Below are 27,196 nucleotides of genomic sequence, written 5' to 3'. Positions count from 1 at the left end.
TGTGTGTGTGTGTGTGTGTGTTGGGGGCTGGGGGAGTTTAGGCAACTCCCACTCCTTCCAATCAGTATAGATAGGAGGGTAGGTTTGTCAGACCTCTCCCTAGCATGAGATGCTGTTGGCACGTCTCCTCTCCAGTCCTCGGGAATGGGGAGGCGAGAGAGATAGAAGCCCCCTCCCCGCCCCCGGGCCAACCTGCCTCCCGCTAGCCGGCCGGGCGCCTTACCGAGTCAGACCACTGGGAGGCTGGGGGAGCCGGGTTGGGCGAGGAGGCGAGCGAGATGGGGGAGCTCTTATTTTGACAGGGGCCTCTCCGGGCTCTGGTATGAAGGCAGAAGGAGGCAGCCAGAGAGCCCCGATGCTTATTCAGGCTGGGGAGCGGAGCCGAGTGGAGGGGCGAGCGAGGCTCCGGCAGCGCAGAGGAGCCCGGGGAGGCGGCGGCGAGCGGCGGAGCCAGTGGCCGGACATGCCCCGGACTCGGGGCCGCTGCACCACCGCCGCTGCCCGGAGCCAGCCGGCCGGACGCCCGCAAGCCTGGGTCCCCCGGCGCCGCGCCGCCCGGGGGCTGCGATTCGGACCCTCGGCAACCCACCAACAATAAGCGCCCAGACAGCCCCCTCCCCGCCCCGCGCCCGCCGTCCCCGCGGGCCTCGGGGAAAGTGAAAGGAGGAGGCGAAGGAAGGAAGGAAGGAAGGAAGGGAGGAGGAGCAGGAGCCGGAGCCGTGAGGTTCGGGGCCGAGACCCCAGCCCCGAGCCCCGGGCCGGGTGGGTGTGCGCTCTCTCCCGCGGCTGCCCGGCGCCCACGACCATGCTCCGCGGTTGGGAGGCAGGAACCCAGGCGCCCAGCGACCCCCGGATACTCCCCGGGCCGGGCTGGTATTGAGATCAAGGCGTCCAGGATCAAAAGATCACCGCCTGCCCGCCCCTCTCCGCACCTCCAACTGGCGAGCAGGAGGACCCCAATCCACCCGCCGACCCTGACCTGGTCATGGCGTCCAGCTCCTGCCTGGCGTGAGGACCCCCGACCAGCGCGAGGTGAGGGGTGGGCTGGGGCCGAGGGTGAAAGTCATGCCAGGCCAGCAGAGGCGCGAGGAGGAAGATCCAATTCGAATTGGGGAGGGGGAACGCAGTATGATAGTCTCTTGCCGTCTGGAACGCACCCCTGGGCTGTTTAATGGGTGGGGAATGCCCCCAGGGCTAGTGGAGGCTACTCTTGGTCCCCCAGTCAGGTTGGCAGCCCCAGAGCACAGTGGGGAGGGCTTAGGGGCAGCCTGGGGACCCTGCCCCCCTAGCGCAGAGAACAAGGCCGGCCTTGGGCCAGCTGGAGCAGCAACCCTGCCCTGGGGGCTTCTGGGAGATGTAGTCCCCCTCCCAGATTTACCAGCCCCTTGGGTCTCAGCACCCCAGTACTCCTCTCCTAGCTGATAGGATTCTCCAGAAGGAGGTGCCTTGGGATTGGGGATTGCTGAGGGTCACCCTCTGCCCCCAGGCACTGCCAAGGAGCAGCAGGGGTTGTGACTGGAGGAGTCTCCCCTGCCAAGGATTCTTAGTGGTGTGGGCTTGGCTGGGGGGGGGGGCAGTCACACAGGTCCTTGGAGGTGTCCCTGCACTGCTAAGGGGAGGCAGCCTCTGCCTTGGTCTGGAAGAGCGAAGGGGAGGAATGGGGGAAAGACAAGGGAGGCTTAGGGCTTTCTTGCTTGGCTGGGGTATCCCAGGGCTGCTGGAATTTGGTTTTAGGGGAGACTGAGTTCTACTTTCCCCTTCTCCCTCTTGGGAGCTAAGAAGAAGAGTGTCCCTCACAGTCTGGGAGTCTGGAGGGTGTCTCTCTGGAGCAGTGAAGCCAGGATCAGCTTCTGTCTGTCTGTCCAGCTTCCTTCCTTCCGGGTTTTTCTGACACCCCCTCCTCCCTCCTTCTGTCTGCTGCTTGGGGTGTGTGTCTGTGTCTGTGTCTGGGGGGCCTCTGTTGCAGGGAGGAAAAGTGTTGCTCTGGGAGAGGTGAGCTGGGTGTGTGAGTGAGCCCTGGGAAAGGGGCTTGGAGGCCCACTTGATCTTTGCCCCTGGTTTCCTGTTTTATCTAGGAAAGCTGTCTTCACACTATCTGCTGTAACCCTACTGATGCCTCTGGGCAGCTCTCCGAATGAGACCTGCAGCCGGGGTGGGCTTCCACTCCTCTTGTTCTCTCCCCTCCTCAGCCTCTCCAAGGAGCGGCCACTTCTTGGCTGGGACTACCTGGCTTGTCAGCTGCCCCCAGCACCGGCTTGGCTGCCTTCTCTGGGTCAGGACCATGATTTCATGGCCCCAGGGGAAGAGCATGTTCAGGCCCTGTCTTGCTGGTATGAGCTCTGAGGCGCCTGCTGATAGAAGCCTCAGGACAGGGTGAGAATGGGAGAGGAAGGGAAGGGGCAGGGGGAGTCTGGAGTCAGGATGAAGGTGCTGCCTCCCCCAGCTGATCAGGCTCCTTGGCCTTGGAGAACCAAGCCTGGAAGGCCAGTCTTCTGGAGGTTCTCTGCTTACCTGTGTTGCTCCTGATTGGGGTGGGGTGGGAGTTAATGTTGGAAAGTGTGCTCATGATGGGGAGAATACCTATAATCTTGGATTCAGGGTAACTCTTGCACTTGGGGTAGCAGGGGCCCATGCTGGAGATGGTTTCTGGAGGTCCATATGGAGGCTCAGAGTGAGTTTCTAATTACTGAGGTTGAGGGTCCAGGTGGGAAGAGATTACAGAGTCTTGGAGTAGGATTGGTGGTCCACAACTGATCACAACAGTAGTTAGGTGGGACCTAGTAAACTTGCTTATTGAGTCTGTGTTGGATTCCCATGACTCTGTTTAGATAGATCCTGCCTCCGTCCAATTTCTAGGTACCTGAGTTAGGCAGGAGCACGGGCTGGGGACTCAAGTTCCATCAACAGGCAGGGCAGTAGCCTTCTGGGCAGAGGCCTAGTGGGTGGCAATGTCGACTCAGCAAAGGTTGGAATGCCTGGCACCTGCTTTAGATTAAAGGAGATGCCTGCAACGGGGGCTGCCTGCCTGCAGGGGGAGGGGCTGGGATGGAGCTCCAAGGAGCCCAGGAGTGGGATGGAAGGGAAGGACCAGGGCTGCAGGCAGCAGCAGCTCTGGTGGGAGTGGAGGGAGCCAGCAGTCACCCAGCTCAGCAGCCCCTCCTCCAGGGAGTCCAAGACAGGAGCTGGGGGCACCCCATACTGCCTCTGGTGCCACAGGCTGAAGTTCTGTCCCAGCGCCCCAGGGGGCCAGTTGCAGGGAGCCAGGGTGTCTGAGTGTCCAGTCTGCCCAGGACTGGAAGAGGTCTGCAAGGAGGGAGGGGGCACTCTGGGGTTCTGGTTGGCCTGATGCCATGTTTTCTCTTCTTGGGGCTCCTTGGTTGCTGGTCATGAGGCACTCCAAGAGCCTGGGCACCCCAGAGGTGATGGGGAAACGGCATCCTTTCCTTGTGCCAGGAGTCCTGGGTACTGCTCGAGTGCTGACCTTGGGGGGAGGGGGCAGAGGGGATGGCACCGTGGGAAAGTGGGCAGCCGTGGGAGCCAAGCGGGTACAGGCTGGGTGCCGCAGGCAGGGAGCCTCTGCCAGGCCTGCTCTCCCTGGGGTGGGGCTGGCTGTTCCGGGGACTGGCTCAACCTGTTGAGCACCTAGCTGCTCTAGCTTGGCATCTGTGCCCCTGCCTGCCAGCTCCGCCAGCTGCCCACCCAGAGCCACACTGTGGGGGCTGCCCCCAGGGATCTAGAGGCTCTGACTGGCCAAAGGGCCAGGATGGGGCTGGTGGAGGCTCCGTTTCCTCAGGCCCCACCCTCTGACTACCTGAGCTGGAGCTGGAGCCAGTTCGAGGACCAGGTAGCCAGCGGCTAGGAGCTGAGGGGCTAGGTGAAGGAAGCCACAGCACTGAAGGCTGCCTGTCCCTTGGATGGGCCGCCCTGAAGGCAGCCTGGAGTTATAGCCTGGAATTTCCTCTGCTGGGTGCCAGGTCCAGGCCTCCAGAGCCCCACCCCCAGCCTGGCCTGACCTCCCCTCCCTGGGAGAGAGCTGCCGACTTTCCCTGGAGGTGGGGGGAGGGGCAGTAAGGACACTCTGCTGCCCTGGGAGGAGAGGGGTGACCTCCTGGGTGTGGGGGTATGCTGTATTGCCTGAGCCTCCTTGCGGGCACCACTACCCTCATGGAGAGGTGGGAAGCCCTGGGTTCCCAGGGAGATGTCCCACACTCTGCCCTGACTGCGGGCTGCTGGGGGGGGGGGTGCTCCTAGGTCCCGTGGAAGGTCCCTGACCCCTGCAAGCCCTCGCTGTCCTCCCACACTCTCTGACTCCTGAGCTCTAGGCCCGCCTTGGGGCTCTGCTAGCTGGTGGGGAAGGGGAGCCAGCCTGCCACTCCAGGGGAGAAAGTGGCCACCTTCGCTGCTGCCCGTGGGTAGGGGAAAGGGCCCAGGCAGTTTCCCCCTTCCTCTTGGTCCTGAGGGGAAGGGCGGCCTCCCTCCTCTCCCTACTTCTCCAGTCAGTGGCTAACTCAGAGGCCTCTCTTCTGCCTCCTTTCCACCCCAGGCCCTCCCTGCTTGGCCCTGGGCCACCTGCCCCTCCTAACCTTGGTGTCTGGCCTAGTCCCCCTTCCCCAGGGACTGCCTTCTGTCCAAGCCCCTCCTCCAATGGGCTTGTGGCCCCATGCTGGCCTGTCTTCCCCTTCCCCCTCACTCTCCACCCCCAGCCTCAACTGGGAATGGCCCTGAATCCAGCATTTCCAGCATTTCGAAACTAGGATTGTTTTGAAATCCCTGCGTACTTCTCCACCCCCCTGTGACTCCCCTCCTCCCCACTAGCCCAGAGTTTAGTCCTCTAATCTGACTTCACGCTGTACATTGCCCGGGTGTGTGTGTGAGTTTGCGTGCTAGCACATGGCCATGTGCACACTGCTCCATGTGTGTGTTGGGGGTCTGTCTTCTGTCTGTGGGCAGTTCTGTTTGACTGGCGGATGTCTTTTGTGTTTCCTGGTTCTCCTGGGCCTTCTCTATCAGGATAGGAGCCTCTATGGGTCTTAAGGAGCCATTTTGGGGGAGTTTGGGTTGTTTTAAAGAGGTATCCTGGATGTTTGTCTTTGGGAATGTGTCTGTTTCTCTCAGGTGCATGTGTCTGGGAGCATTTGAGGAGTGTGTGTGCTCAGGGTTGTGTCCCTTTGCTGCATGTGTGTCTGCACACACTTTTGCACTCCCTTTCTGTTCCTACCTCTCTCCTCCTCCCTCAGAACCGCTTCTGGGGTGTGTAGGCGAAGGTCTCCTCGGAGCTCCCTGGGACATGGAGTCCTCCGTCCTCTGATAGGGAGGTTTTCTGGAGTGGGGCCAAGACTTCTGATAGGTCTGTGGTCCTTGGAGAGAAAGTGGTACAGTGGGGAACACTGGGGATAAACTGCCCCCAGGGCTGGGCTCTCTTCCTCTGCCCCTCAGGGACACCTAGCACCTGGAAGGGTCCCAACACTACCAGTCCACCCTTTTCTTGTCCTAGGGGCTGTCACAGGGAGGCCCAGTGCTCTAAAGAAAGGGCTGGGGAAGGGGACTTCACCCTCTACCCTTGGGATCATTTGCTTCATTGGAGGCAAGAAACAACCAGCCACATTAGACCTGGGAGCTTGGTGGCTAATTTAAAGTTCAGGAAAGTTGACTTCTCTAGCTAGGGGCAGACAGCGAGACAAGACAAGACACTCAAATTCGCAGCCTGAGCGAATTTGAGCAGACAGAGGGGCCTGGAATTCAGGGGTGGGGGTGTGATGTGCTGCCCCAGAAATATGAAGTGTTTGGCTTGGGGCCATCTGCCACCGTAGCCTTGATCCTGGGAAGTCCTTCTTGCTTCTTGATGTCTAATCTTATTCCTTCCTTCTGCAGTGAGACAGCCTTCTACAGGAGGAGAGGTTGCTGGTGCGGAGGGGGTCGTGAGGGAGTTGTTTTTTTTTTTTTCCAAAGCAGGAGTGGTATTAGTAGACTTATATTTGCATGGGATGCGGGCACTGGAACCCCTGATACCTCGCTATGACTCAATTTCTCATCCTGGGATCTCAGGCTATAATTGAATACTTTCCTCTAGAAGCATTTGTAGCAAATCAGCGAAGAAGAAGAGGGCTGGGGCAGGGGCTGCTTGTCAGAGCCAAGGGCCTATGGAGACAGCAGCAGGAGGTGGGCAGGTGTCGCTTTACCCACTACCCACCCCCAGTGGCCTCTGGTCCCAGGATGCAGTGGGAGGAAGGGAGGGGTAGAGGCACAGGTTGGTACAGTGCTCAGTGACCCAGCAGGGGGAGGACCTTGGCAAGGAATTTTCAGTTTGTTTCTCAATCTCTGTCTCTGAGACACGCACACACACGTCACTGCAGACACCTTCAGGAGATGAGCCCAGAAAAGTCACCCAGGTGGCGGTAGGGCAGGGCAGTACCAGATGGGGCCATGTGGTACCATGTGCTGGCAGGTGCCCTGTGCTTGCCACCTAGAACTGAAAATTGAGCTTGGCTGGAGGTCCCCTCCTCAACTCCCCCATCCGGGGCCTGGGAGCAGCACAGGCTAGAGAGGGTTAAGTCTGGTTGGCAGGGACATCCCCCCCCCCACTAGCGCAGTGAGAGAGAGAGGGAGGGGTGGTTAGCAGCTTGCTCTAGTTGGCGTCTCTCCCAGAATTCTTCGGAAAAGAACTCCCCTTTGACCCCCAGTACAAACTGAGCCCAGCCACCAGCCTCCCTCCCGCCTGCCTGTGGGAGCTTCACCCAGCCCCCTCTTACTAAACTGCTAAGCCTGATTCTCTCACCCCAGGCCCTCCCAGCCAGGCCTGGTCCCCAGACTCCAGGGGACAAGGGGTGTCACCAAGGAGACCACACAGGGACATAGGACCCACCCCATTCTTCTTCCTGACATAGGGTAACCCCAGGGTGGCTGGTGCTGGAAGCTGGGGTCCTCAGGCCTCCCTGTCCATCCCTCCACCCAGGTCCTCAGGCGGGGGCCGTGGGAGTCATCTGCCCCCCTCTCTCCCTGTGGGGCCGAGCTCTGAGGGAGCTCTAAGGCATCTCCAGTGCCTTCTTTCCTGCTTCCAGGGGAGGGAGGGGGAGCAGTGTGGTGGGGGAGCTGGGTCAGGCCTGGCTTCCAGCCAATCCACAGAAGTCGTGGAGGGGGGTTGGTGTCCAAGTAGCTCAGGGACTTCCTGGAGCTGCAGGCCCTGTCTGTGTGTCCATGTTTAGTGGTGTGCGTGTTGGGGGTGGGGCTGGGGTTATGGGAGGAACAGGGGCACAGATTGCTGGCCTGGGGCTTCTAGCTGTGACCCTCTCTCCACAGGGAGCCCCATCCCAGATCACACCCTCCAGCCTGAGCCCGACCCGCATTATCCTGAGGTGAGAGGTTTGTGTGCTTGTGTGTCCTCACAGCCGCCTCGCTCAGCTCTGTCTGCCTCTGCAGAAGCCTCCTGCTTGGCTTTTTGTCTTGGGCGCCCTCCTCCTGGCTCTCTGCCCCCACTTCTCCTTTCATTCTCCTCCCCCCAGAGGAGGGGGCGCTGACAGCCTACAACCTGGAACCCGGTAGGGGAAGGGGGCGGGGCCAGGGCAGGAAGGGTTAAAGCGCCTGGTAAAGCTCCAGTGAAAGTCCCAGCCGGGCTGGGAGCTGGGGAGCCCCAGTCCAGTCACCCCTGGAGGGCAAGGTACGGTTTCCTTCCTGGTCATCCCCACTGCTTGCTCCCCCTCGCCCGCTGGCTTTGGTCTCAGCTGGCTGAGTCAAAGCCAGGGTGGCTACCAGCCACGGTAATGTGGTTTCTGCCCTCGCCCCTAGACACACACACACATATACACGCACACATACGCATGCTTTCTCCCTACTGCCACCCCCATCCCTCCTTCCCTCCCTCCCCTCCTTCCTTACTTAGCAACAACTCCCTGAATTCACAACAAACACGCCTCTAGGCTCCTGGTCTGACTAGGGAAAGCTGGAGAAAGTGGAGGACTGGGAGGAGGCACTTCTCCTAGACTGTCCTCAGGAGGGAGGAGCTTCCAATCCCTCCACCCTCCCTGCTGGAGGCCACTAACCCTCCGGGATGGGGAGGAAGTGGTCCTACTTCCAACTCAGGCAATGAAAAAAGTGGGGACAGTGACAGGTGTGGCTGAGCAGGTAGGGGGCAGGGACTCCACACTCACTGGGGAGTCCCACTTGACCTTTGACCCCCACCTGCAGAGTGGAAGGGGCCACAGACTCCGCTCAGGCCTCTGGGCCTCTCTCAGCAGGGGCCTGTACTGTTGTCATGGTAACTTGCCTTGCTCCCTCTCCAGACTCTTAGGGACCAGGTGGGTGAAGATGTAACGGATGGGGGGTGGGTGGGGCTGGGGCTGCCCAATAACTTTGCTCTCAGAGCACCCGTGGGCCTTGCACCTGTGTCAAGGGGGTGGGGAGTGATGGCCTCTCTTTGATCTCTTCACTGGGCAGGAACTGTGGCCTCTAGCTAGGACCTAGTGCTCATCGGGCTTGGAGGGAACGCGTGGGATGAGGGAGTGAGGCATCCATTCTTTCGTTACAGAGGGCTGATACCAGGGTGAACTTGTATTATGAAATGGTTAAGAGCCCAGTTGCTGGAGTGTCTGGGTTCAGATTCTGATTCTACTACTACTGGACTGTGTGCCTTAGGCATGTTGCTTAACTTCCCTGTGCCTCAGTTTTCTTATCTGTAAAGTGGGCATAATAAGAGTACATTCTTGTACAGTTGTTCTGAGGGTTAAATTAGATGATGCATGTGGAGCTTTCAGGACAGCGTTATGTTACAGAGCAAATGCTCAATAAATATTAGAGATTCTCCCATTATTATTAGTCATAGCTCTTCACAGGAACTCATGCCACTCCCAGGGGCTTTAGCAGGGGAAGAGTTGAAGTGGGTGGAGGAGTGTGGGAGGTGAGGAAGAGATATCCTTTCCAGACTTATCTTCTTGCTGCCTCATTTTCCCCACTGTTGGGCCTGGCTGACATCTTGATTGAAAGTTTGTCAAATAGCTGTGGACCTGGAGAGGGGTCTAAGGACTGAGGGCCTGTCTCCCTCCCCATCTCCCAGCACTTCTCAGGGCTGAGCCCTCCCTCCCTGAGACTATTAGCTCAGATCAGCTTCAGCACCCCTCCCACTATTCCATCCCCTGCTGCTCTGTTCCTGCACCAGTATGAACAATCACTAAGACACTCTGTCCTTAAATGGCATAAATGGCCGCCTCCTTTCTTTCCTGGCCAAGGGGTCAGGGACCTTCCTTGGGGAGAAAAGTGGCAATGTGGAGCTGTGACATGGATAACAGCTGTTAAGTCTGCCTTGGGGCCTGGGGTTCCCTGGATTCCGTGGACCCTGCCTGGGCATTTTCCCTGAGTGTGGCAGGGCAGGGCCCAGGCCTGTGATATGTATAGAAGCCCAGATGGGCACGCCTGGCACCTGCTGCACACAGATGGGCAGGAAGGAGACATCCTGAAGTCCAGAGGAGGGGTGGGGTCATATCAGCATCCACTGCATCCAGAGGACATCCCCAGAATCCTCTCCTCTGCTGCATGGGTGAGTGTGAGCAGGGCTGGGAAAAGCTTTGTTTCCACCCTGTGTGCCCTGGGGCAGGCCAGGGGAGAATGTTGAGTAACTTCGGGTGAGCAAGGCTCCTAAAGACCCTGGGCTGGGAGTGAGATGATGGAGGGGCCAAGGCTTGGGAAATTCTGGGTGGGGAGCCCAGGAGTGGGCAGCAGGGGTGGGATGCCCAGGGGAGGGAAGCTCTGCAGACAAGTGGTTTGGATCTTCTGGGAGTGAGTATCCAAATCTTAGGAGAAAGTTGATTTAGATGTGGCCAAAGTGCCTGGGAGACCAGAGCTCCTGGGTCTGAGACCTGGGACTGGCTAACAGGTACCTTCTCTGGCCTGGTACCAAGAAGGGTGGGCTGGGGCCCCTGGCTCTACTCATCATCTCTTTCTGGGACCAGAGAGGACACCTCCCTTCCATGGGCCTGGGAGTGAGGGCTCAGTGTTGGCCTGGGCCATGTCTCACTGCTGGGCTAGCCATGCTGCCTGTGCCCAGCCCCTGGGGCCTGTTCCTTGGGCAGGCTGGGGCTATTTTTGGGACTGGGCTGGGGCTCTGGGGCTGGTTTCAGATGTTCCAATGTGAGCAGGAGAAAATGGGAACAGATGGCTGGAGGGTTCCAATCAGTGGGTCCTGCTGGGAGCAGGTTATTTTTAGGGCCTTGTTAACCCTTTGGGGGCTGTGGAGCCACCCTGAGAGGGACAGCCCTCTCTGGTTGAGAAGAGGACAGGTCTTCTCCCTGACCTCTGCTTCCAAAACAGCACGTCCCTGTTGCTCTTCTTTCTCAGACCCTCCACTCTTGAAAGAAGTTCATGACAGAAAGTAGACTCCAGCTTTCTCCCAGCCCAGACCCTGCAGGAAGACTGCCAAGGGCTGGGGCGGGGAGAGGTGGCTGGTGGAGGGGATTCAGGCCACTGTTGAAAGGAAGATCCCCTTTGCTTGTCTCTTGGGGTTTTGAGACAGCCCGGAGGCTAAGAGGGTGGATAACTGCTCTCTGGGTTCATGCTCTGCGTTTGAGTGTATGTCATAACCCCAGTGATGCCCAGGGGAGTGCGAGCCGAGGGAGCTGGCCTCTGTGAAGACAGAGGAAGAGCCAAGTCTTTGTACTCGGTATCACTGAGATGATGCCTACGGTCCCTGTTCCCTTGGATACACAAGGGCAAATATCTGGACAGTGCCTATCTTTACCAAACGCCCAAGTATTTGGGTGCCATGCAGGTGGTAAGGAAGGTGACACCACAGCCAGAGGTGGTTTGTTGAGGGCTGAACATGTCATAGCTGGAGGACAGTTTCACTATCAGGATCTCACTCTATAAATATATCTTCATTTTGTGGATGAGGAAACTGAGGCTCAGCGTGCTGAAGGGATGGACCAGGTCGCGTTGCTCAGAAGGGGTGGGATGTGATTGGTACCCTGTCTGCCTGACTGCAAACCCAGTTCTCATTCCCCTGCATCACTCACACTGCCTGCCAGGGTCCCAGAGGGCGAGGCTGCCGGGACTGGGCCTCCTCAGGGAGCAGGTTTATGGAATGAGTGTGGGAACGGAGGACTGGGGGCAGGGGACCCTGCCTGTCACTGCTCTCCCAATCCCCTAAGCCCTTCTTGCCTGAGGGTGCCAGGACTGACACCAGAAACCCCATTTGGCCTTCCTGTCTTCCCTGCAGGAGGATCACAGGCACACATCCTGTCTCGTCAGCCCCTACCCCCACCCTGTCCTGGCCCACATGCCCCTGCTTCCTGTAGGGTCATGGCAGTCTGGATGTCAACGTGGGCAGAGCTTGAGGGCCCTCCAGGTGCTGCTGGTGCCAAGAGTTTGGGCCAGGCCAGCGAGGTGAGGGGGCTGGGAAGGATGTCTCTGACGCTGGCAGTACCTGGGGGAGAGAGTGGCTCAGCGGGCAGGCGGGGCGTTGGGTGAGGTCCCGCCCCGTGGTGTGCAGCCCGTGCCAGCAGTCTGCCCGCACTCCACTCCCGCCACAATGGCCCCATTGTTCCTGGCCGCCAGGCAGTTTGGAGGAGGTTCCTAGGCCACCCCTAATCCCCCCCCAAAAAAGGGCCAGATTAACCCCTTGGAGGACAGAAGGCAGGTGAGGGCCCACAGGGAGCTACCCTGCCCATTCCTGCCTCTGGGAATCCGGGCTTGGGCCATCATCGCCTCCCACCACGTGTACCCAGCAACAGTGGGGCATCTCCGAGAGACTGGGGTCTCCTGCCCAGTAGGGAGTCACCCCTAGACCCTCTCCCACCCCCATGGTGGTGCAGGTGCCAGGGGGCAGGAAGTGCCAGTAGGGTGGCAGGCGGAGACCAGATATATTTGGGCCGGTGGGGCTAATTCCAGCCACCACCGCCTGCCCTACTGGCTCCTGAGCTCCTTTCCTTCCTGTGAAACCAGAGCTGAGTTGGGCCTAGCTCAGGATTTCGGTGGATTTAAAGAGGCAGCACCATCCCTGCCAGCCTGGCTTCCTCTCCCCCTCCCCAGGTAGGGTCTGGGGCAGAGAGAGGGCTGGAGAGCTTCTTGCACCTCCCTTGCCCCGGGCTAACCCCTGGCCTTTGCCCCTGCTGGGGCACCAGGCTTTTGGCACTCCTTTCTCCCAGAGCTTTGGGCGGGTGGGGTGGGCGGGGGTGGGCTGTGGTTTCCTGTGTTGGCTGTTTGTGCCTGGCCCAGAGTGCCCGCCGCCTGCCTGGGCTTCCTGCCCTGTCTTGTTTCCTTGTGCCCCCCCACCTCCTCCCCCTCCCCATGTGGGAGGGAGCAGCCAGGGATTGGGCAGTAGCCTTTGGGGGCACCCCACTGCCAGGGCACAACTGCTTCCTGGGGCCTGGCCACATGGGCACTGGCTACAAGAGCCAAGTGAAGGGACCTCTGGTTTGTCCAGACAATGCCACTTATGCCTGTGGTGTCCAGAAGAGCACAATCCTCCCCTCTACCCTGGAAGCACGCTAAGACCCCAGACTGGAAGGTCTGGGGCCAGGAGTTTCCATGTCCCAGCGGGGTTGGGGTTACCTGACATTACCCTGGGGCTGCAGGTGGGGTGGACTGGAAACTCCCAGACAAAAATGGTTAATTTGCATGGTCTCCTTTGGCAGGAGGTGGGGGGAAGTGGAGAGAGCTGCTAGGGACCTGGGTGAGGGGAAGGCCCCCCAAGCCTGGAAGTCCCCATACAGAGGGTCCCAGAGCGATACCTTGGTTCTTGAGCAGATTTCCTGCTACGCTCTGAATCCTTGACCTCCCCACCCGGCTGAGTCACCACCTCAGGAAGAGGAAGTGACCTGGGTGGTAGAGGAGAGCTTCTAGGGACCAAGGAGTCCTGACACCCAGGAGAAAGGGGCCTTAGGACCTTGTTATCTTGGGGGCTGCCTCTCCCTGAGTCAGTGGCCAAGGATCCCACCCCTGATACTTCCAGCAGGTTCCTGTCCTTTCAACCACCACAGAGGCTCCTAGCATTTCCTCTGGAGGTGTCTGCCCACTGCATGTAGAAGCACGGTCCATCCAACTCTGTTCTTAAGGCCTCTTTGGGGCGGGTTTTGAGCTAGGCAAGAGACTGGCAAACCCAGCAGAGGTTCTCAAGGTGGGGGCAGCTGGAAATAGGCAGGTTGCCACTGGTGTGTGTGTTGTACCTGTGGCAGTTCTGTGTTGAGCAGGGAGCTGGCATGTCCCACCTGGAGGCCCTGGGCATCTATTGAAGCTTTCCTGATCTTCCTCCCCCAGCTGAGGTCAGGTCCACTGTAACCTTTAGGTCACTGCCCCACCCCTCCCCCAAGTTGCACCAGGAGAGCAGAAGATCTCAGGCAGGCTTTGTCTCAGCAGGCCCCTGGGCTCCGTTCTCGTGGGTCTGCTCCTGGCCTTTCACTCAGGTGACTGGCACCTGCTCCCTGTTTGTGAGCACATGTCACCACTCCCCACCCTACCCCCACAGTAGTGTGTTCCCAAAGCTCCATCCCTTTCCCTTCCCCCATCTCAAGGGCTTCTGGCCTGGTGCTGGGAAGCCCCCTTCAGTCTGTTTGCTTAAAAACTGCACCCACCAGAAATCGGCCTCCCTGCCTCCCATCCCCAGGGCCTTCCAAGTCTCTTCTGGGTGGAGGAGGAGGGGGTCTCTGGGAGCTGGGGCAGACTCCTCAGGGGCAAAGTTGGGGGAAGTGTGAGATGGGAAAGTCCTGACTCACCTGTGCTTGACTCAGCTCCTCCAGCAGGAGGAGGGGTGGGGGGTGGGAGCGAGGGGGTGGAGTCCTAGAGGGGATGGGGACTCCAAGATTCTTCTGGGGAGGGGCCTTGGCCTGAGTAGGGAGTTAGGAAAGGACAAATTTTCTAACAGCCCTTCCCAAATTATGAGAGGTAAACCGTAAAGCTGTAAACAGGAAACAGGAGAAAAGGAACGTGGGTGGCCCTTGACCTGCCCCTCCTCAGAGGGCTGGGTCCAGTAGCTGGCAGCGGGGAAGCCCACCTGCCTGGTGCGGACTCAGGTGAGCAGTCCTGACTCCAAGGGGATGACACTGCAGTGTAGGGGAAACACCAGGGGGATGGGGTCTTGGTGCTGCCACGTAATTGTCACGTGACCCAGGGGCATGTCACTTCCTTCTCTCAGATCTCAGTTTCCTCATTGTCAAATGGGGATAGTAACACTGCCGCTGCAGGTGGGAGGTAGTTTTGAGGGTCAGTAAGGTGGTGAAGGTGGAAGCCTGAGACCCATGTCTGCCATAGGCATGCCCCTAATTCAGGTGCTGCCTCTAGCTCTCCCCGCCTCAGGTCTCCTCCTGGTGAGGCAGGCAATGGGGGCTGGCAGCAGGCTGCTTCCCAGCCAGGCCCTGGACTTTGGAACCTTCCTCTGAGGAGCCTCCCTTCCCGGAGACAGAGCTGGAGCAAGGAAGGCCAATGTACCCTGGGGTTAAGTTAGGGTTAGGCTCCCACAGGGTCACTGGTGGGTCCACCTCCCTGCCCCAGTCACGCCCAGATCCCAGCCCAGCCTCCAGTAGGGAATGTGCACCGGAGTCTGGCTGGGCCTGTCACCCGGACAGAGCTCCAGGCCCAGGACTCCTCCCCCTCCCCCACCCCCTATGGGTCAAGGGGGCGGGGAGGCAGGACGGGGGGCGGTTGGGCGAGTCTTGTGTGTTTGTGTAAGTCTGTTTTGGTGTACCTACGGCCCTGTGTGTGTTTCTCTGTGACTACCGGGCTCAACTTTCTATGGCTCCCTTGCGGCCAGGCCTCAGTCTTTTCATCTGTTCAATGAGTCGGCGCGCTCACTCTCTGCCCTCTGGCCGCCTCTGGAAACGTGCCCCAGGCTGTTTTCGTGCTCCTGCTTCGGCCAGCGCCTCCCTCGCCCTTCTGCACACGTCCGCGAGCCAGCGTGTGCGCGCCTCTAGTTTCCTGGGCTCCGTGCGTGTCTTTGTCTCCCCGTCCACGTGTGAGCTGCGAGTATGTGTGAGTCAGAGTTCGGGTGCTGTTGGGTCCCAGAGCCCCTGCCTGGCGGCGCCCAGCGCTGGGCCGAACCTCGGCCCCGCCGCAGCGTGCGCCCGGCCCCTCGCCGCACTTGGCCTTGGGTCCGTCCGTGCGGCGCGTGCGGGGCCGGGAGAGGCACGCTGCAGCCCTGCCCGTCTCCCGCTCGCTGGCTCGTTGGCTCTCTCGCTCGCTCGCTCTGCCTCTCCGCTCAGGCTCTGCCGAAGGGGGCGGGGTGGGGTGCAGGGGCGGGGGGAGGGGAGGCTCCTGCATTCTTGCGGTCGGGGAGGAATCTGAGCCAGCGTTACTGGTCTCCAGAAGAGCCCAGCTGCAGCCCCGGGGCCCCGCCAGGCCTCCCGCTGCCCGCCCGGGCCTGCTGGGATGGGCACGGGCTAGGCCTCGAGCTGGGGGCGGGGCATCGCCCCCACCCCCGACCCCCTCCCCGCCGGGGCGCCCGGGGGCAGGGCGCAGCACCGGGGCCGGGGCGCCAGGGGTCCCCCGCCCCCCGCTGGTGAGGGGTGTGTCTGGGAGCTGGAGTCCCCCCGGGGGCCTGACAGGCCTCACGGCCGCCCCACGCGGGCACCTTTGCAGCCCATCCTTCTAGTGAATTCTGCCCCTGTGGCCTTGGGGCGGTGGTGGGGGGGGTGGCTTGCTAGAGACTGCAAGCTCCCTGAGGGTAAGGTGCGGGAGGGATGGGGATAGGACCGGCCGCTAGGATCGAGACCCCGACTAGTAGTCGAAATTTGCCATTCCCACCCTACCCTCTCCAGTTCCCTAATCCCAGGGCTGTTGAGTCCTCCCGTCTCCCCTCCCCTCCTCACACCCCCTCCCCAAGTCACAAGTTTTCTCTTTGGGGCTTGTTGCTGCAGTCCCTGCTCCAGTACCGAGTACCTGGCTGGGCCCTGGGCACGCACAGGGGCCGTAGCCCCACTGTGTGTGGGAGCCATGAGGATCCTGGCTAACAAGACAAGGTGTGTGGGTGTCGTGGAGGGCGGGATGTGTGTGTGGAGTGAGGGGAAGGGAAGGGCCCAGTGGTGACGGGGCCGAACTGTGCAGGCTTGGAGAGCGACCCCCATCCCTGGGCACCTGGCTTCCAGGCCGCTGGTGCGCTAAAGGAGGGGTCAGGATGGGAAGGCCTGCCCTGAGGCAGGAGCCCACAGCTCTAGGGCCTGGGCCCTGGGGACAGAGAGGAATGGCAACTAGCTAAGCCTGCTGTTCTAGTCCCTTCCAGCCCTTTCCTTTAAAAATGGTTTGAGCAGACCCCCACCCACCCCACTGTAGGGTCCGATGGCGCCCTCTGGCCTCAGTCGAGCTGGGGGTGGGAGCTGGAGGGAGGGGTGGTGCCTGCTTCCCTCCCCTTCCCCAGGAGAAGCCGGCAGGCCGGGCCAGGCGGCAGCAGCAGGACAAGCAGAGCTGAAATAAATCTGAGCTGGTGTGGAATGAGGGGGGATAAATATCCTCTCCCGTGATGTGATCTTTCCAGCGGCTATTAATAGGTCTCCGGGGAGGGGGAGGCGGTGGGGGGAACGGGCTGGAGCTTAAAGGGCCCGCAGCCTGGGCTGCAGGAATCCTTGGCTTCAGTGTGCTCCACACACCAGCCCCCTCCCCCTTTTCTCCTTCTCCTGCCTGCCCGCCAGGCCTGCCGGCGGACCCTCTTCAGGCATTCCCCTCCTGCTCTGGGGAGCTGTCTGGACCAGTGGGTACCACTCTCTGGTGTACTTCTCCCCACTTCCCCAAGGAAATGGGGCTGGGGCATGAGCAGTGACACTCAGGTCCTGTGCCCCTTCCTTGCTGATATTGGGACACATGGGAGTTGAGGTTTGGGACCTTGAAAGGAGTCTGAAGACAGGCAAGCCCTTGAAGAGAGGATGCTTAAGTGTTGGTCAGGTGCTAGTGGAGGGGGGTTGCCGTGGAGGCTTGCAGTCTGATGGATGCTCGGGCTGGGCAAGCGGGTATATTCTGCCAACGCAAAGCCCTTGTTTTCATTTGAATTGTGGGGTCTGGAGGGTAGAGGCAGTTGCCCCATCTTCACTCCCCAAGGTGGTGAAGGGCATCAGCCCTTGTCTGAGGAGCCATGGTGGGAGGTAGGGAATAGCTGGTGGTCTTAAGATGCCACTCATCCCCTTCCTCCCATACCATTAGGTGAGGCAGGATGGGGCAGTTAAAATCCAGGCATGCTACACCCCTACCAAGATTAACTTTTCATGTCTCTTCCACCTTCTCCCAGGTTACCCCACCCCAGGAGGAGAGAAGCTCCAGGGAGCCCGCCGCTATCTCCCCGCGGCCACTGCCCCCCTGCCCCAGCCAAGCCAATGCACCCAGAAAATAAGTTGACCAATCATGGCAAGACAGGGAATGGCGGGGCCCAATCCCAGCACCAGAATGTGAACCAAGGACCCACCTGCAACCTGGGCTCGAAGGGCGTGGGGGCGGGGAACCATGGGGCCAAGGCCAACCAGATCTCACCTAGCAACTCAAGTCTGAAGAACCCCCAGACAGGGGTCCCCCCTTTCAGCTCGCTCAAGGGCAAAGTGAAGAGGGAGCGGAGTGTGTCTGTGGACTCTGGAGAGCAGCGAGAGGCTGGGACCCCGTCCCTGGAATCAGAGGCCAAAGGTACCCCATTTCCTGATCCTCTGACCCCAGCATCTTCCACAGTGAGGCCATCTTTCTGAGAGACCATCTTTCTGCTCTCCGTCTAATCCTCATCCCCCACTCCTCTCCAGCATTTATGCAGGGGCACCTTTCTCTTACCCCGTCATACCCACCAGTCTGGTTATTCTCAGGATTGGGTGGCCATATCTCATCCTTAGGTGCTACCCACGGAGGGGCCACACAGAGTGATGGGGCTTCCTGTCAGTCTCATTTCTCTATTGCTTTCCCATGGTGGGGGGAGGTGCTCTGGGGCGAGATGCAGACCCATACACCTCCCAGGAACCTCCTGGTATCCTGGCTGGTGGGAGCCGTGGAACAAGCACTGGGGCCTGGAAGAGTAGCAGCAGCTTCCCCCTCCCCCCCAGCCCTAATTAGAACCAGTTGTGGTTGGGGATTATGCTGTGCTTGGTGCTTGGTGGGGGAGGGGAGACAGGCAGCAGGGCTGTAGAGAGAAATCAGAAACAAATGGTGTTGTGGTGGGGGCCAAGTGCTGGCAAAGTGCCCACTGTGGCCTGGGCAGTGCCCTCTGGGGTGGGACATCTGGGAGAATGGGCCTGGGAAGGACCCTGGATGTGGGTGGACAAGGCCTCTGGGTACTCACTCTGACCCCTGCCTGCCCGGGCAGAGGTGGCACCCCGGAGTAAGCGGCGCTGTGTACTGGAGCGGAAGCAGCCATACAGTGGGGACGAATGGTGCTCAGGACCGGACAGCGACGAGGACGACAAGCCCATTGGGGCCACCCACAGTGAGTGCCCGTTGTTGCTAGGATGCTGTGGCCCATGGTGCCCCTGGGGGATACTGCCCTGAGGCAGGCTCCCTCTCTTCACCTAGGGCTTTAGAGGAGCCTGGGAAGAAGGAGCAAAGGGTCAGGAGCCCAGGCTAACTCCTCTCCCATCTCACTTCTCTGACTCAGTACCCCCCTGCACTGTGACAGCTCAGCCCCTGCCTTCTAGGTGCCCAGTGGCCCCCTCTCCCTAGGGACCAAGGTGGGGTAGGGTGAACCTCAGGTGGCCTCTCCTGGGTACACCATCTACACCGCCTCCTATGAATTCCTGGCCTATGCTGCCACCTACTGGTCAATACAGGGAGGGCAGTGAGGGTCCAGCATCACTGGGAGCTGGACAGTTGGCTCTGCTGCACAGTCCTGCTAAGCCTGGGTGTGAGCAGACATTGGCTGTGTCTCTGGCGCCCTTCCCTAACCTCTGATTGACTCCTGGTGAGTACCCAGACTGCATCGGCGGGATGAGGAGTGGGCATAGGTGGATGCCCCCTCCTTTCATTCTTGTATTAATCAGCATGTATTTGGGCCTTGCACAAATGACGGGGGAGAACCAGACATACTCTTGCCCTTGGGAAACCCATGCACATTTATCTAATGCTTTCCCTCCAAGTTTACATCTGTGTGTGGGGAGAAACAATTTAATATATAAGAAACTAGTGAGAGAATGTTAAATTGTGAACTTCTCGAAGGCTAGACAGTAGAAAGGAGGAAGAAAAAACATATGCTGGGTACTTTGCTACTCTGTTTTATTGAATCCTTACAACAGCCCTGTAAGGTGGGTGTTATGATGATGCAGAGGAGGAAACAGACTCAGCCGATGTTTGTGGAAGGAGCAGACGGTACCCATGGAGGTGATGTGTGGGATCAAATACTGAAGCCTCTGCAGCTGACTGGGACTTTAAAGGTCATCTGGTCCCAGCCATCAGCACCCCCACCAGCCCAGGGGACTGACTGGTGGTCTACAAGCCCCTGGCCCAACCCTTCAGTCACAGATGAGGGCAGTCACTGCTTCCCAGAACAGACCCTCTCCAATTCACTTTTAAAACATTAGACCATTGTAGAAACATGAAGACATGGGGAAATACAAAGAAGAAATTGCTAACATCCTGTAACTAATACCAAGGCGATCACTGTTACCATCTTAGTTATACTGCCATTAGATTCTCAAAGAGTTCTTAATGGTGGGGCAGGATAATGTAGAGGTTAATTGCAATCAGATCCCCTGGGTTTATGGCCTGGTCTTCCACTTACTATTTGCATAAATTTGGGAAAGAGCCTCAGTTTCCTCATCTATAAAAATAACATTTCCCCCTTGGGGTTGGTGTGAGGAATCAATGAGTTGATTCATATAACACACTTAAAACAGTGTTAGCTTTTATTATTGTTAATATTGTACTAGAAAGTTCCTTAATGAAGTAAAGCCTGCCTCTCTCCCCATAACTTGTATGCAGGAGTCCTAGGTCTATGTACTGAATACGCACCTTCCTCTTTCTTGGGGTAGCCCTCACACATTGAGGTCAGCTCTCAAGTACCACCCCCCCAACTTTTGGTTCAGTTATTCTATGTGAAATTGGAGAGACAGGGCTGTTAAGAGGTAAGAGTGTCAGAGAAGTTGTATCCAGGCCTGACTCTGGGCTTGTGGGGACATGGCTGCTGTCTGGCTCAAGGGAGATAACTTTGGGCAGTTCGCGTCATATGAACTGAGGGTGCCATCACTTACGGTCTGCAGGCCAGCACTTGACTCCTGGCAAAGGGTCCACTCATTCACCTAGACCCATTAATGACCAGTCGTAGGTCTTTTCTAGGCTAGGACTTAAAAGTCAAGTTTGTGACCCTGGAATAAAACTTCCCTTGATGCTGAGGGCGGCCAGTCTACCCCAGGAGTGAACCCAGTGTGTCAGGCTTTTGTAACTGTTTCCCAAACAATTTTTCAGTTTGTGACATCATTCTGAACTTGCCGTAAAAATAGATTTCTTCAACCTGCCCACCCTTCCCTGCAGGGCAGAAGTTAGCATTTCCATTTCACAGATGAAGGAACTGAGGCTTTGAGGGAGGAAGTGTCTTGTTCATAAGATTGCAAAGCAGTTAGTAGTAGGTTTAGAAAGAACCCATTCATTGTTTGAATCACCGGTCTTTCAAGCTCTTTGCCTTCTCCCCTCACCTGGCCAGTGTGCTCACACACGCACAGACCATGGCGAGGGGTCAGAGAAGGGCTGAGCACAGGGCTCTGCAGCCCCTTTCTGATGCAGACCCTGGCTCTGCACTGCCTGGCTGTGCCAACTTGGATGAGTAACATCATCCTTCCAGGACTGTTTCCTCCTCTGTCAAGTGGAGTGTACGACGCCTTCCTCCTAGGGATGTGATGATTAGATGGGAATCACATCCATAAGCATCTGTCAGAATGCCAGGCACATGGGAGCCTGTACATAACGGTCACATTTTCCCTCTCCCTCCTCTCTATATGGTCCATGCAGTTTCCATCCTTGTCAAAGACTGGTCTAAGGCAAGTAAGTGTGGAAACCAGACTAGTGAAAGTTCCAGATTGTGACCCCAAGTGACCCTGTGGGCATGAGCTGTAGAGCAGTGAGCCCCACTGCTTCTGGGCATCTCTGGGATGGGGTGGTGGAGGGTCCCCACCAGGTCTCCTCTAAATCTGGGCCTGTTTTATTCTCTTCTCTCTGGCAGATTGTAATGTAGCAGACCCAGCCATGGCGGCCCCACAGCTGGGTCCTGGCCAAGCCGCCCAACTGCCCCTCAATGAGAGCAGCGCACCTGGGCCCCCGCATGGGCCCCCACCAGGCCTTCGGCCCGACGCCCCTGGGGGCGGAGGTGGGGGTGTCCCTGGAAAGCCTCCGTCGCAGTTTGTGTATGTCTTCACCACCCACCTGGCCAACACGTAAGTGCCTCGGTCTGGGGTCCTGAATGAGTGCCTGCAGAGGGCCAGGGTTGGCTGGGATTGGGCTGGGTGAGGCTGGGGGCTCCCTCCTGCCCGCCTCTCTGAGCTGTTTGTGCCCGACCCTCCTGTGCAGGGCTGCAGAGGCAGTGCTGCAGGGCCGGGCGGACTCCATCCTCGCCTACCACCAGCAGAACGTGCCCCGGGCCAAGCTGGACCAGGTAAGTGCGGTGCCTGGCCCAGGCGAGATGCCCTGTGAACAGCAGATTGCTGGTGCATCCCCTTACCTGTCTCATGCTCTGCCTTTGCTCTCTTGCAGGCCCCCAAAGTGCCCCCCACCCCAGAACCGCTACCCCTGAGCACGCCATCAGCAGGCACCCCGCAGTCCCAGCCTCCTCCACTGCCGCCGCCGCCACCCCCAGCCCCGGGCAGCGCCCCCCCTGCCCTGCCTTCTGAGGGGCCGCCTGAAGACACCGGTCAGGACCTGACACCCAACTCGGTGGGAGCTGCCAGCACGGGCGGTGGGACTGGGGGTACCCACCCTAACACCCCTACAGCTTCCACCGCCAGCAACCCACTGCCTCCTGGAGGAGACCCCAGCAGTGCCCCGGGCCCTGCCCTGCTGGGGGAGGCCCCCACCGGAAACGGGCAGCGGAGCCTGGTGGGCTCTGAGGGCCTGTCCAAGGAGCAGCTGGAGCATCGGGAGCGGTCCCTCCAGACGCTTCGAGACATTGAGCGGCTGCTGCTCCGCAGTGGGGAGACGGAGCCCTTCCTCAAGGGGCCTCCGGGAGGAGCAGGCGAGGGGGGACCACCAGCACAAGCCCCTCCTGCCCCCCAGCAGCCACCCACGGCCCCGCCCAGCGGGCTGAAGAAGTACGAGGAGCCCTTGCAATCCATGATTTCGCAGACACAGAGCCTCGGGGGCCCACCGCTGGAGCACGAAGTGCCTGGGCACCCCCCGGGTGGGGACATGGGGCAGCAGATGAACATGATGATGCCGAGGCTGGGCCAGGACAGCCTGACGCCTGAGCAGGTGGCCTGGCGCAAGCTGCAGGAAGAGTACTACGAGGAGAAGCGGCGGAAGGAGGAGCAGATTGGGCTGCATGGGGGCCGCCCACTGCAGGACATGATGGGCATGGGGGGCATGATGGTGCGGGGCCCACCGCCGCCCTACCACAGCAAGCCCGGGGATCAGTGGCCCCCCGGGATGGGCGCTCAGCTGCGGGGGCCCATGGATGTCCAAGATCCCATGCAGCTCCGGGGCGGACCTCCCTTCCCTGGCCCCCGTTTCCCAGGCAACCAGATGCAACGGATGCCTGGGTTTGGGGGCATGCAGGGTATGCCCATGGAGGTGCCCATGAGTGCCATGCAGAGGCCTGTGAGGCCAGGTATGGGCTGGACCGAAGACTTGCCCCCAATGGGGGGGCCTGGCAATTTTGCCCAGAACGCAGTGCCCTACCCAGGTGGGCAGGGTGAAGCTGAGCGATTTATGACCCCTCGGGTTCGCGAGGAGCTGCTGCGGCACCAGCTGCTGGAGAAGCGGTCGATGGGCATGCAGCGCCCCCTGGGCATGGCCGGCAGCAGCATGGGGCAGGGCATGGAGATGGAGCGGATGATGCAGGCACACCGGCAGATGGATCCGGCCATGTTCCCCGGGCAGATGGCCAGCGGCGAGGGCCTGGCAGGCACTCCCATGGGCATGGAGTTTGGTGGAGGTCGGGGCCTCCTGAGTCCCCCCATGGGGCAGTCTGGGCTGAGGGAGGTGGACCCACCCATGGGGCCGGGCAACCTCAACATGAACATGAATGTGAACATGAACATGAACATGAACCTGAATGTGCAGATGACCCCACAGCAGCAGATGCTGATGTCACAGAAGATGCGGGGCCCTGGGGACATGATGGGGCCGCAGGGCCTCAGTCCTGAGGAGGTGGCCCGGGTGCGGGCCCAGAACAGCAGTGGCATGATGGGCGGCCCGCAGAAGATGCTGATGCCCTCGCAGTTTCCCAACCAGGGCCAGCAGGGATTCTCTGGGGGCCAGGGACCCTATCAAGCCATCCCCCAGGACATGGGCAATACTCAAGACATGTTCAGCCCTGACCAGAGCTCAATGCCCATGGGCAATGTGGGTACCACCCGGCTCAGCCACATGCCCCTGCCCCCTGCGTCCAATCCTCCTGGGTCTGTGCATTCAGCCCCAAACCGGGGTCTGGGCAGACGGCCTTCAGACCTCACCATCAGTATTAATCAGATGGGCTCGCCGGGCATGGGGCACCTGAAGTCACCCACCCTTAGCCAGGTACACTCACCCCTGGTCACCTCGCCCTCAGCCAACCTCAAGTCACCCCAGACTCCCTCACAGATGGTGCCCTTGCCTTCGGCCAACCCGCCGGGACCTCTCAAGTCGCCCCAGGTCCTCAGCTCCTCCCTCAGTGTCCGTTCGCCCACCGGCTCGCCCAGCAGGCTCAAGTCTCCCTCCATGGCGGTGCCTTCTCCAGGCTGGGTCGCATCGCCCAAGACAGCCATGCCCAGCCCTGGTGTCCCCCAGAACAAGCAGCCGCCTCTCAACATGAACTCTTCCACCACCCTGAGCAACATGGAACAGGGTGAGTCAACTGAGCCGGGCAAGCGAGCCCTGGACTCTGGCCCTGGGAGCCTCCCAGGTGGGTGCGTTCAGGCTGGGCCAGGGGAGTGAGTTCAGGCATCCGTGCTGGACGCAGCAGTGGATGTCTCTGCTTGAGGGGCAGTCGTACTTGGCATCTCCCCACTGCCTGGGGCCCTGAGGCTACAGGAATTAGTTGAAGACGGGTGGGCTGTAGTGACCCTGGGGGGCCTTTGTTGAGTGGGACATCTGTGCCTGGAGGAGTCAGGTAGATTTCAGAACCGACCTTTTCCTAAACCCCCAAGGTGAGCAGCCAAGTTCATCTTCCCCTTCCCAGTCACCCCCTGCTCTTTCTGTCTCCCTGCTTCTGTAGGTGCTCTCCCGCCTAGCGGCCCCCGGAGCAGCTCCTCAGCGCCTCCCGCCAACCCTCCCAGCGGCCTCATGAATCCCAGCCTGCCATTCACTTCCTCCCCAGACCCCACGCCTTCCCAGAACCCCCTGTCACTGATGATGTCCCAGATGTCCAAGTACGCCATGCCCAGCTCCACCCCGCTCTACCACAATGCCATCAAGACCATCGCCACCTCAGACGACGAGCTGCTGCCCGACCGGCCCCTGCTACCCCCGCCACCACCACCACCGCAGGGCTCTGGGCCAGGTGCGAGGACAGGAAGGGGGCCACAGGGAGAAGAGCTGATGCGGGCACTGGGAGTGGGAAGAGTGGCCATGGCCAGCAGTCATCCCTGTGGTCATGCTGGCTTCTCTGTGCTTCCAAAGGGCTCTGGGTGTAGGGATATGATGTCCCGGTACACAGTTCCCAGTCACTGTCTCAGTGAGACCGAGCCCGGAGATTGGAGTGGGCTTTCCAACATCTAACGACGTGTCCATGGCCAACTGGGCTAGAGCCTGGGTCTCTTGGCTTCTAACCTAAACACCTCGAGTCCCCTCCCTCGCAACTAGGGTGGGCCAGTGGTGAAAGCTCTCACCCCTGGCGCCAGCCTGGCTGGGGAGTGGGGAAAGACTGAGTTCAGCACCCTCCCCCAGCTGGGTGCACATTCTTCCTGACCCCCATTTCTCTTTCCCCACAGGGATCAGCAATAACCAGCCCAACCAGATGCACCTGAACTCAGCTGCTGCCCAGAGCCCTATGGGCATGAACCTACCAGGCCAGCAGCCCCTGTCCCATGAGCCCCCGCCTACCATGTTGCCCTCCCCCACCCCTCTGGGCTCCAACATTCCACTGCACCCCAATGCACAGGGGACAGGAGGGCCCCCTCAAAACTCGATGATGATGGCTCCAGGGGGCCCAGAATCCCTGAATGCCCCCTGTGGCCCTGTGCCCAGCTCCTCCCAGATGATGCCCTTCCCTCCTCGGCTGCAGCAGCCCCACGGTGCCATGGCCCCTAGTGGGGGCGGGGGCGGGGGCCCTGGCCTGCAGCAGCACTACCCTTCAGGCATGCCCCTGCCCCCAGAGGACCTGCCCAGCCAGCCGCCAGGCCCCATGCCCCCCCAGCAGCACCTGATGGGCAAAAGCATGGCTGGGCGCATGGGCGACGCGTACCCTCCGGGCGTGCTCCCTGGGGTGGCATCAGTGCTGAACGACCCCGAGCTGAGCGAGGTGATCCGGCCCACCCCGACGGGGATCCCCGAGTTCGACTTATCGAGGATCATCCCCTCGGAGAAGCCGAGCAGCACCCTCCAGTACTTCCCCAAGAGCGAGAACCAGCCCCCCAAGGCCCAGCCCCCCAACCTGCATCTCATGAACCTGCAGAACATGATGGCGGAGCAGACTCCCTCACGGCCCCCCAACCTCCCGGGCCAGCAGGGCATCCAGCGGGGGCTCAACATGTCCATGTGCCACCCCGGACAAATGTCCTTGCTGGGCAGGACAGGTGTGCCCCCACAGCAGGGCATGGTGCCCCATGGCCTGCACCAGGGGGTCATGTCCCCTCCACAAGGCCTCATGACCCAGCAGAATTTCATGCTGATGAAGCAGCGGGGCGTGGGGGGTGAGGTCTACAGCCAGCCCCCACACATGCTGTCCCCCCAGGGCTCCCTCATGGGCCCCCCACCCCAGCAGAACCTCATGGTGTCCCACCCTCTGCGGCAGCGCAGTGTGTCTCTGGACAGCCAGATGGGCTACCTCCCGGCGCCGGGCGGCATGGCCAACCTGCCCTTCTAGCAGTCTCCGTTGGGGGGCTGGAGCTGGGGCGATATTGCAAACATGATAACCTTAAAAAAAGTTACTTCCCCTCCAGTGTTGGGATGGCCTGGGTCAAGGGGTGGGGTGGAGGGGGTGGGAGGGGGCTTGTATGGGGAGTGGCATTTGTGGAAACCGGATGTGCTGGCAGCTTGGGAAGTGGCAGAGTTGGGTAGGGGATTTGGGATGGGGGTTGGTTCCGTTTTGGCCACCAGGATTGCCCCTCCCCCACGACTCCGAAGCCCTACAGAGCCTCGATTTTTCCCTCTTTTCTCTGTGCCCACCCTCTTCAGCTTTGCTTTTGGAGTCCTGTATCCTTGGTGGGGAGCAGGAGAGGAGGGGTCCCCCTCTGTCCCTCTCCTTCCTTCCTGCCACTGTCTCCTCCTGACCATCACTTTCTTCCTCTTGGTTTCTCTGCTCCCCACCCCATCTCAGTCTTTCCTGCTGTATCCTGCCTCAGTTTCTCTCCCTGCTCATGTGGCTGACCCCTCTCCCACCCCGACCTGCAGGCGGCTGGCTAGGTGGGCGGGCGCCAGCCGTAGCTGTAAATAGAGCGCTGCGCTTTTGTGCCGGGTTGTGCGTGTGCTGTATTTCTGTGTTTTGATAGAAGTCACACAAAAAAAGGATAAAAGAAACCCTCCCCCCTTCTTCAAATGACTGCCCCTTCCATTCCCCTGGACCCAGGGACATGCAGTCTGACACACCCACCCACTCTCTCAGTGTCTCTGGGTCCATAAAGGATACCATCCTGGTTCCCTCCCCCAGCGGTGAAATGGCATAACCACCCCGCAGCTCAACTGAGGTCAGACCACCTAGGCTTCCGCCTGGTGAGCCCCAGCAGGGCTGAGACCCCCAGGGCGGCAGCCTGTCTGCTGCTGAGTGATTCTGGATTCAGGATTTCCCCACACAGGTGACACGGGGCCCTGGCTTCCCAGCTGTGGATGTCTAGTGTCCCCTGCTGCTACATCTTAGCCAGAACTTGAAGTCCTTGGCCCCCAGTCTGGGATGAAGGAAAGGAGGAAGAGGCGGAGGCTCTGTGGCCCCCTTGTGTGGAGCCATGGAGGAGGGCCACGGGGGCCAGGTTGGTCCTGTGCCTGCTGCAGTGGC

General features: G+C 59.9%; 1 protein-coding gene across 5 annotated transcripts; it reads left to right on the top strand.

Moving 5' to 3' along the window:
- Window positions 1-314: 314 nt before the first annotated feature.
- On the top strand, window positions 315-26,632 carry BCL9L (BCL9 like). Of its 5 annotated transcripts, XM_010953446.3 has the most exons (10): window positions 316-1,032; window positions 7,297-7,352; window positions 15,831-15,932; window positions 17,189-17,574; window positions 18,239-18,358; window positions 21,080-21,290; window positions 21,424-21,508; window positions 21,607-23,893; window positions 24,263-24,547; window positions 24,978-26,632. In XM_010953446.3, exons 3-10 carry the CDS (start codon window positions 15,907-15,909, stop codon window positions 26,069-26,071), a joined length of 4,494 nt encoding a protein of 1,497 aa, XP_010951748.2. In that variant the 5' UTR covers window positions 316-1,032; window positions 7,297-7,352; window positions 15,831-15,906; the 3' UTR covers window positions 26,072-26,632. The 5 variants fall into 5 exon arrangements, with proteins under 5 accessions (XP_045371545.2, XP_010951748.2, XP_045371546.2 ...); XM_045515589.2 differs by lacking the exon at window positions 7,297-7,352 and having other exon boundaries at window positions 315-1,032; XM_045515590.2 differs by lacking the exon at window positions 15,831-15,932.
- The last annotated feature ends 564 nt before the right edge of the window (window positions 26,633-27,196 follow it).

Source organism: Camelus bactrianus, chromosome 33, assembly GCF_048773025.1.
Source record: "Camelus bactrianus isolate YW-2024 breed Bactrian camel chromosome 33, ASM4877302v1, whole genome shotgun sequence".
Classification (NCBI taxonomy): domain Eukaryota; kingdom Metazoa; phylum Chordata; class Mammalia; order Artiodactyla; family Camelidae; genus Camelus; species Camelus bactrianus.
The sequence above is the reverse complement of the archived record's forward strand: the minus strand, read 5'-3'. Positions and strand labels throughout refer to the sequence as shown.

Bases quoted from the DNA above. Each gene is read 5' to 3' on its own strand.
- BCL9L (XM_045515589.2), top strand. From the start codon at position 15,907: ATGAGGATCCTGGCTAACAAGACAAG. The intron at 15,933-17,188 runs GTGTGTGGGTGT...ACCTTCTCCCAG, and splicing joins ATCCTGGCTAACAAGACAAG to GTTACCCCACCCCAGGAGGA. The intron at 17,575-18,238 runs GTACCCCATTTC...CTGCCCGGGCAG, and splicing joins CCTGGAATCAGAGGCCAAAG to AGGTGGCACCCCGGAGTAAG.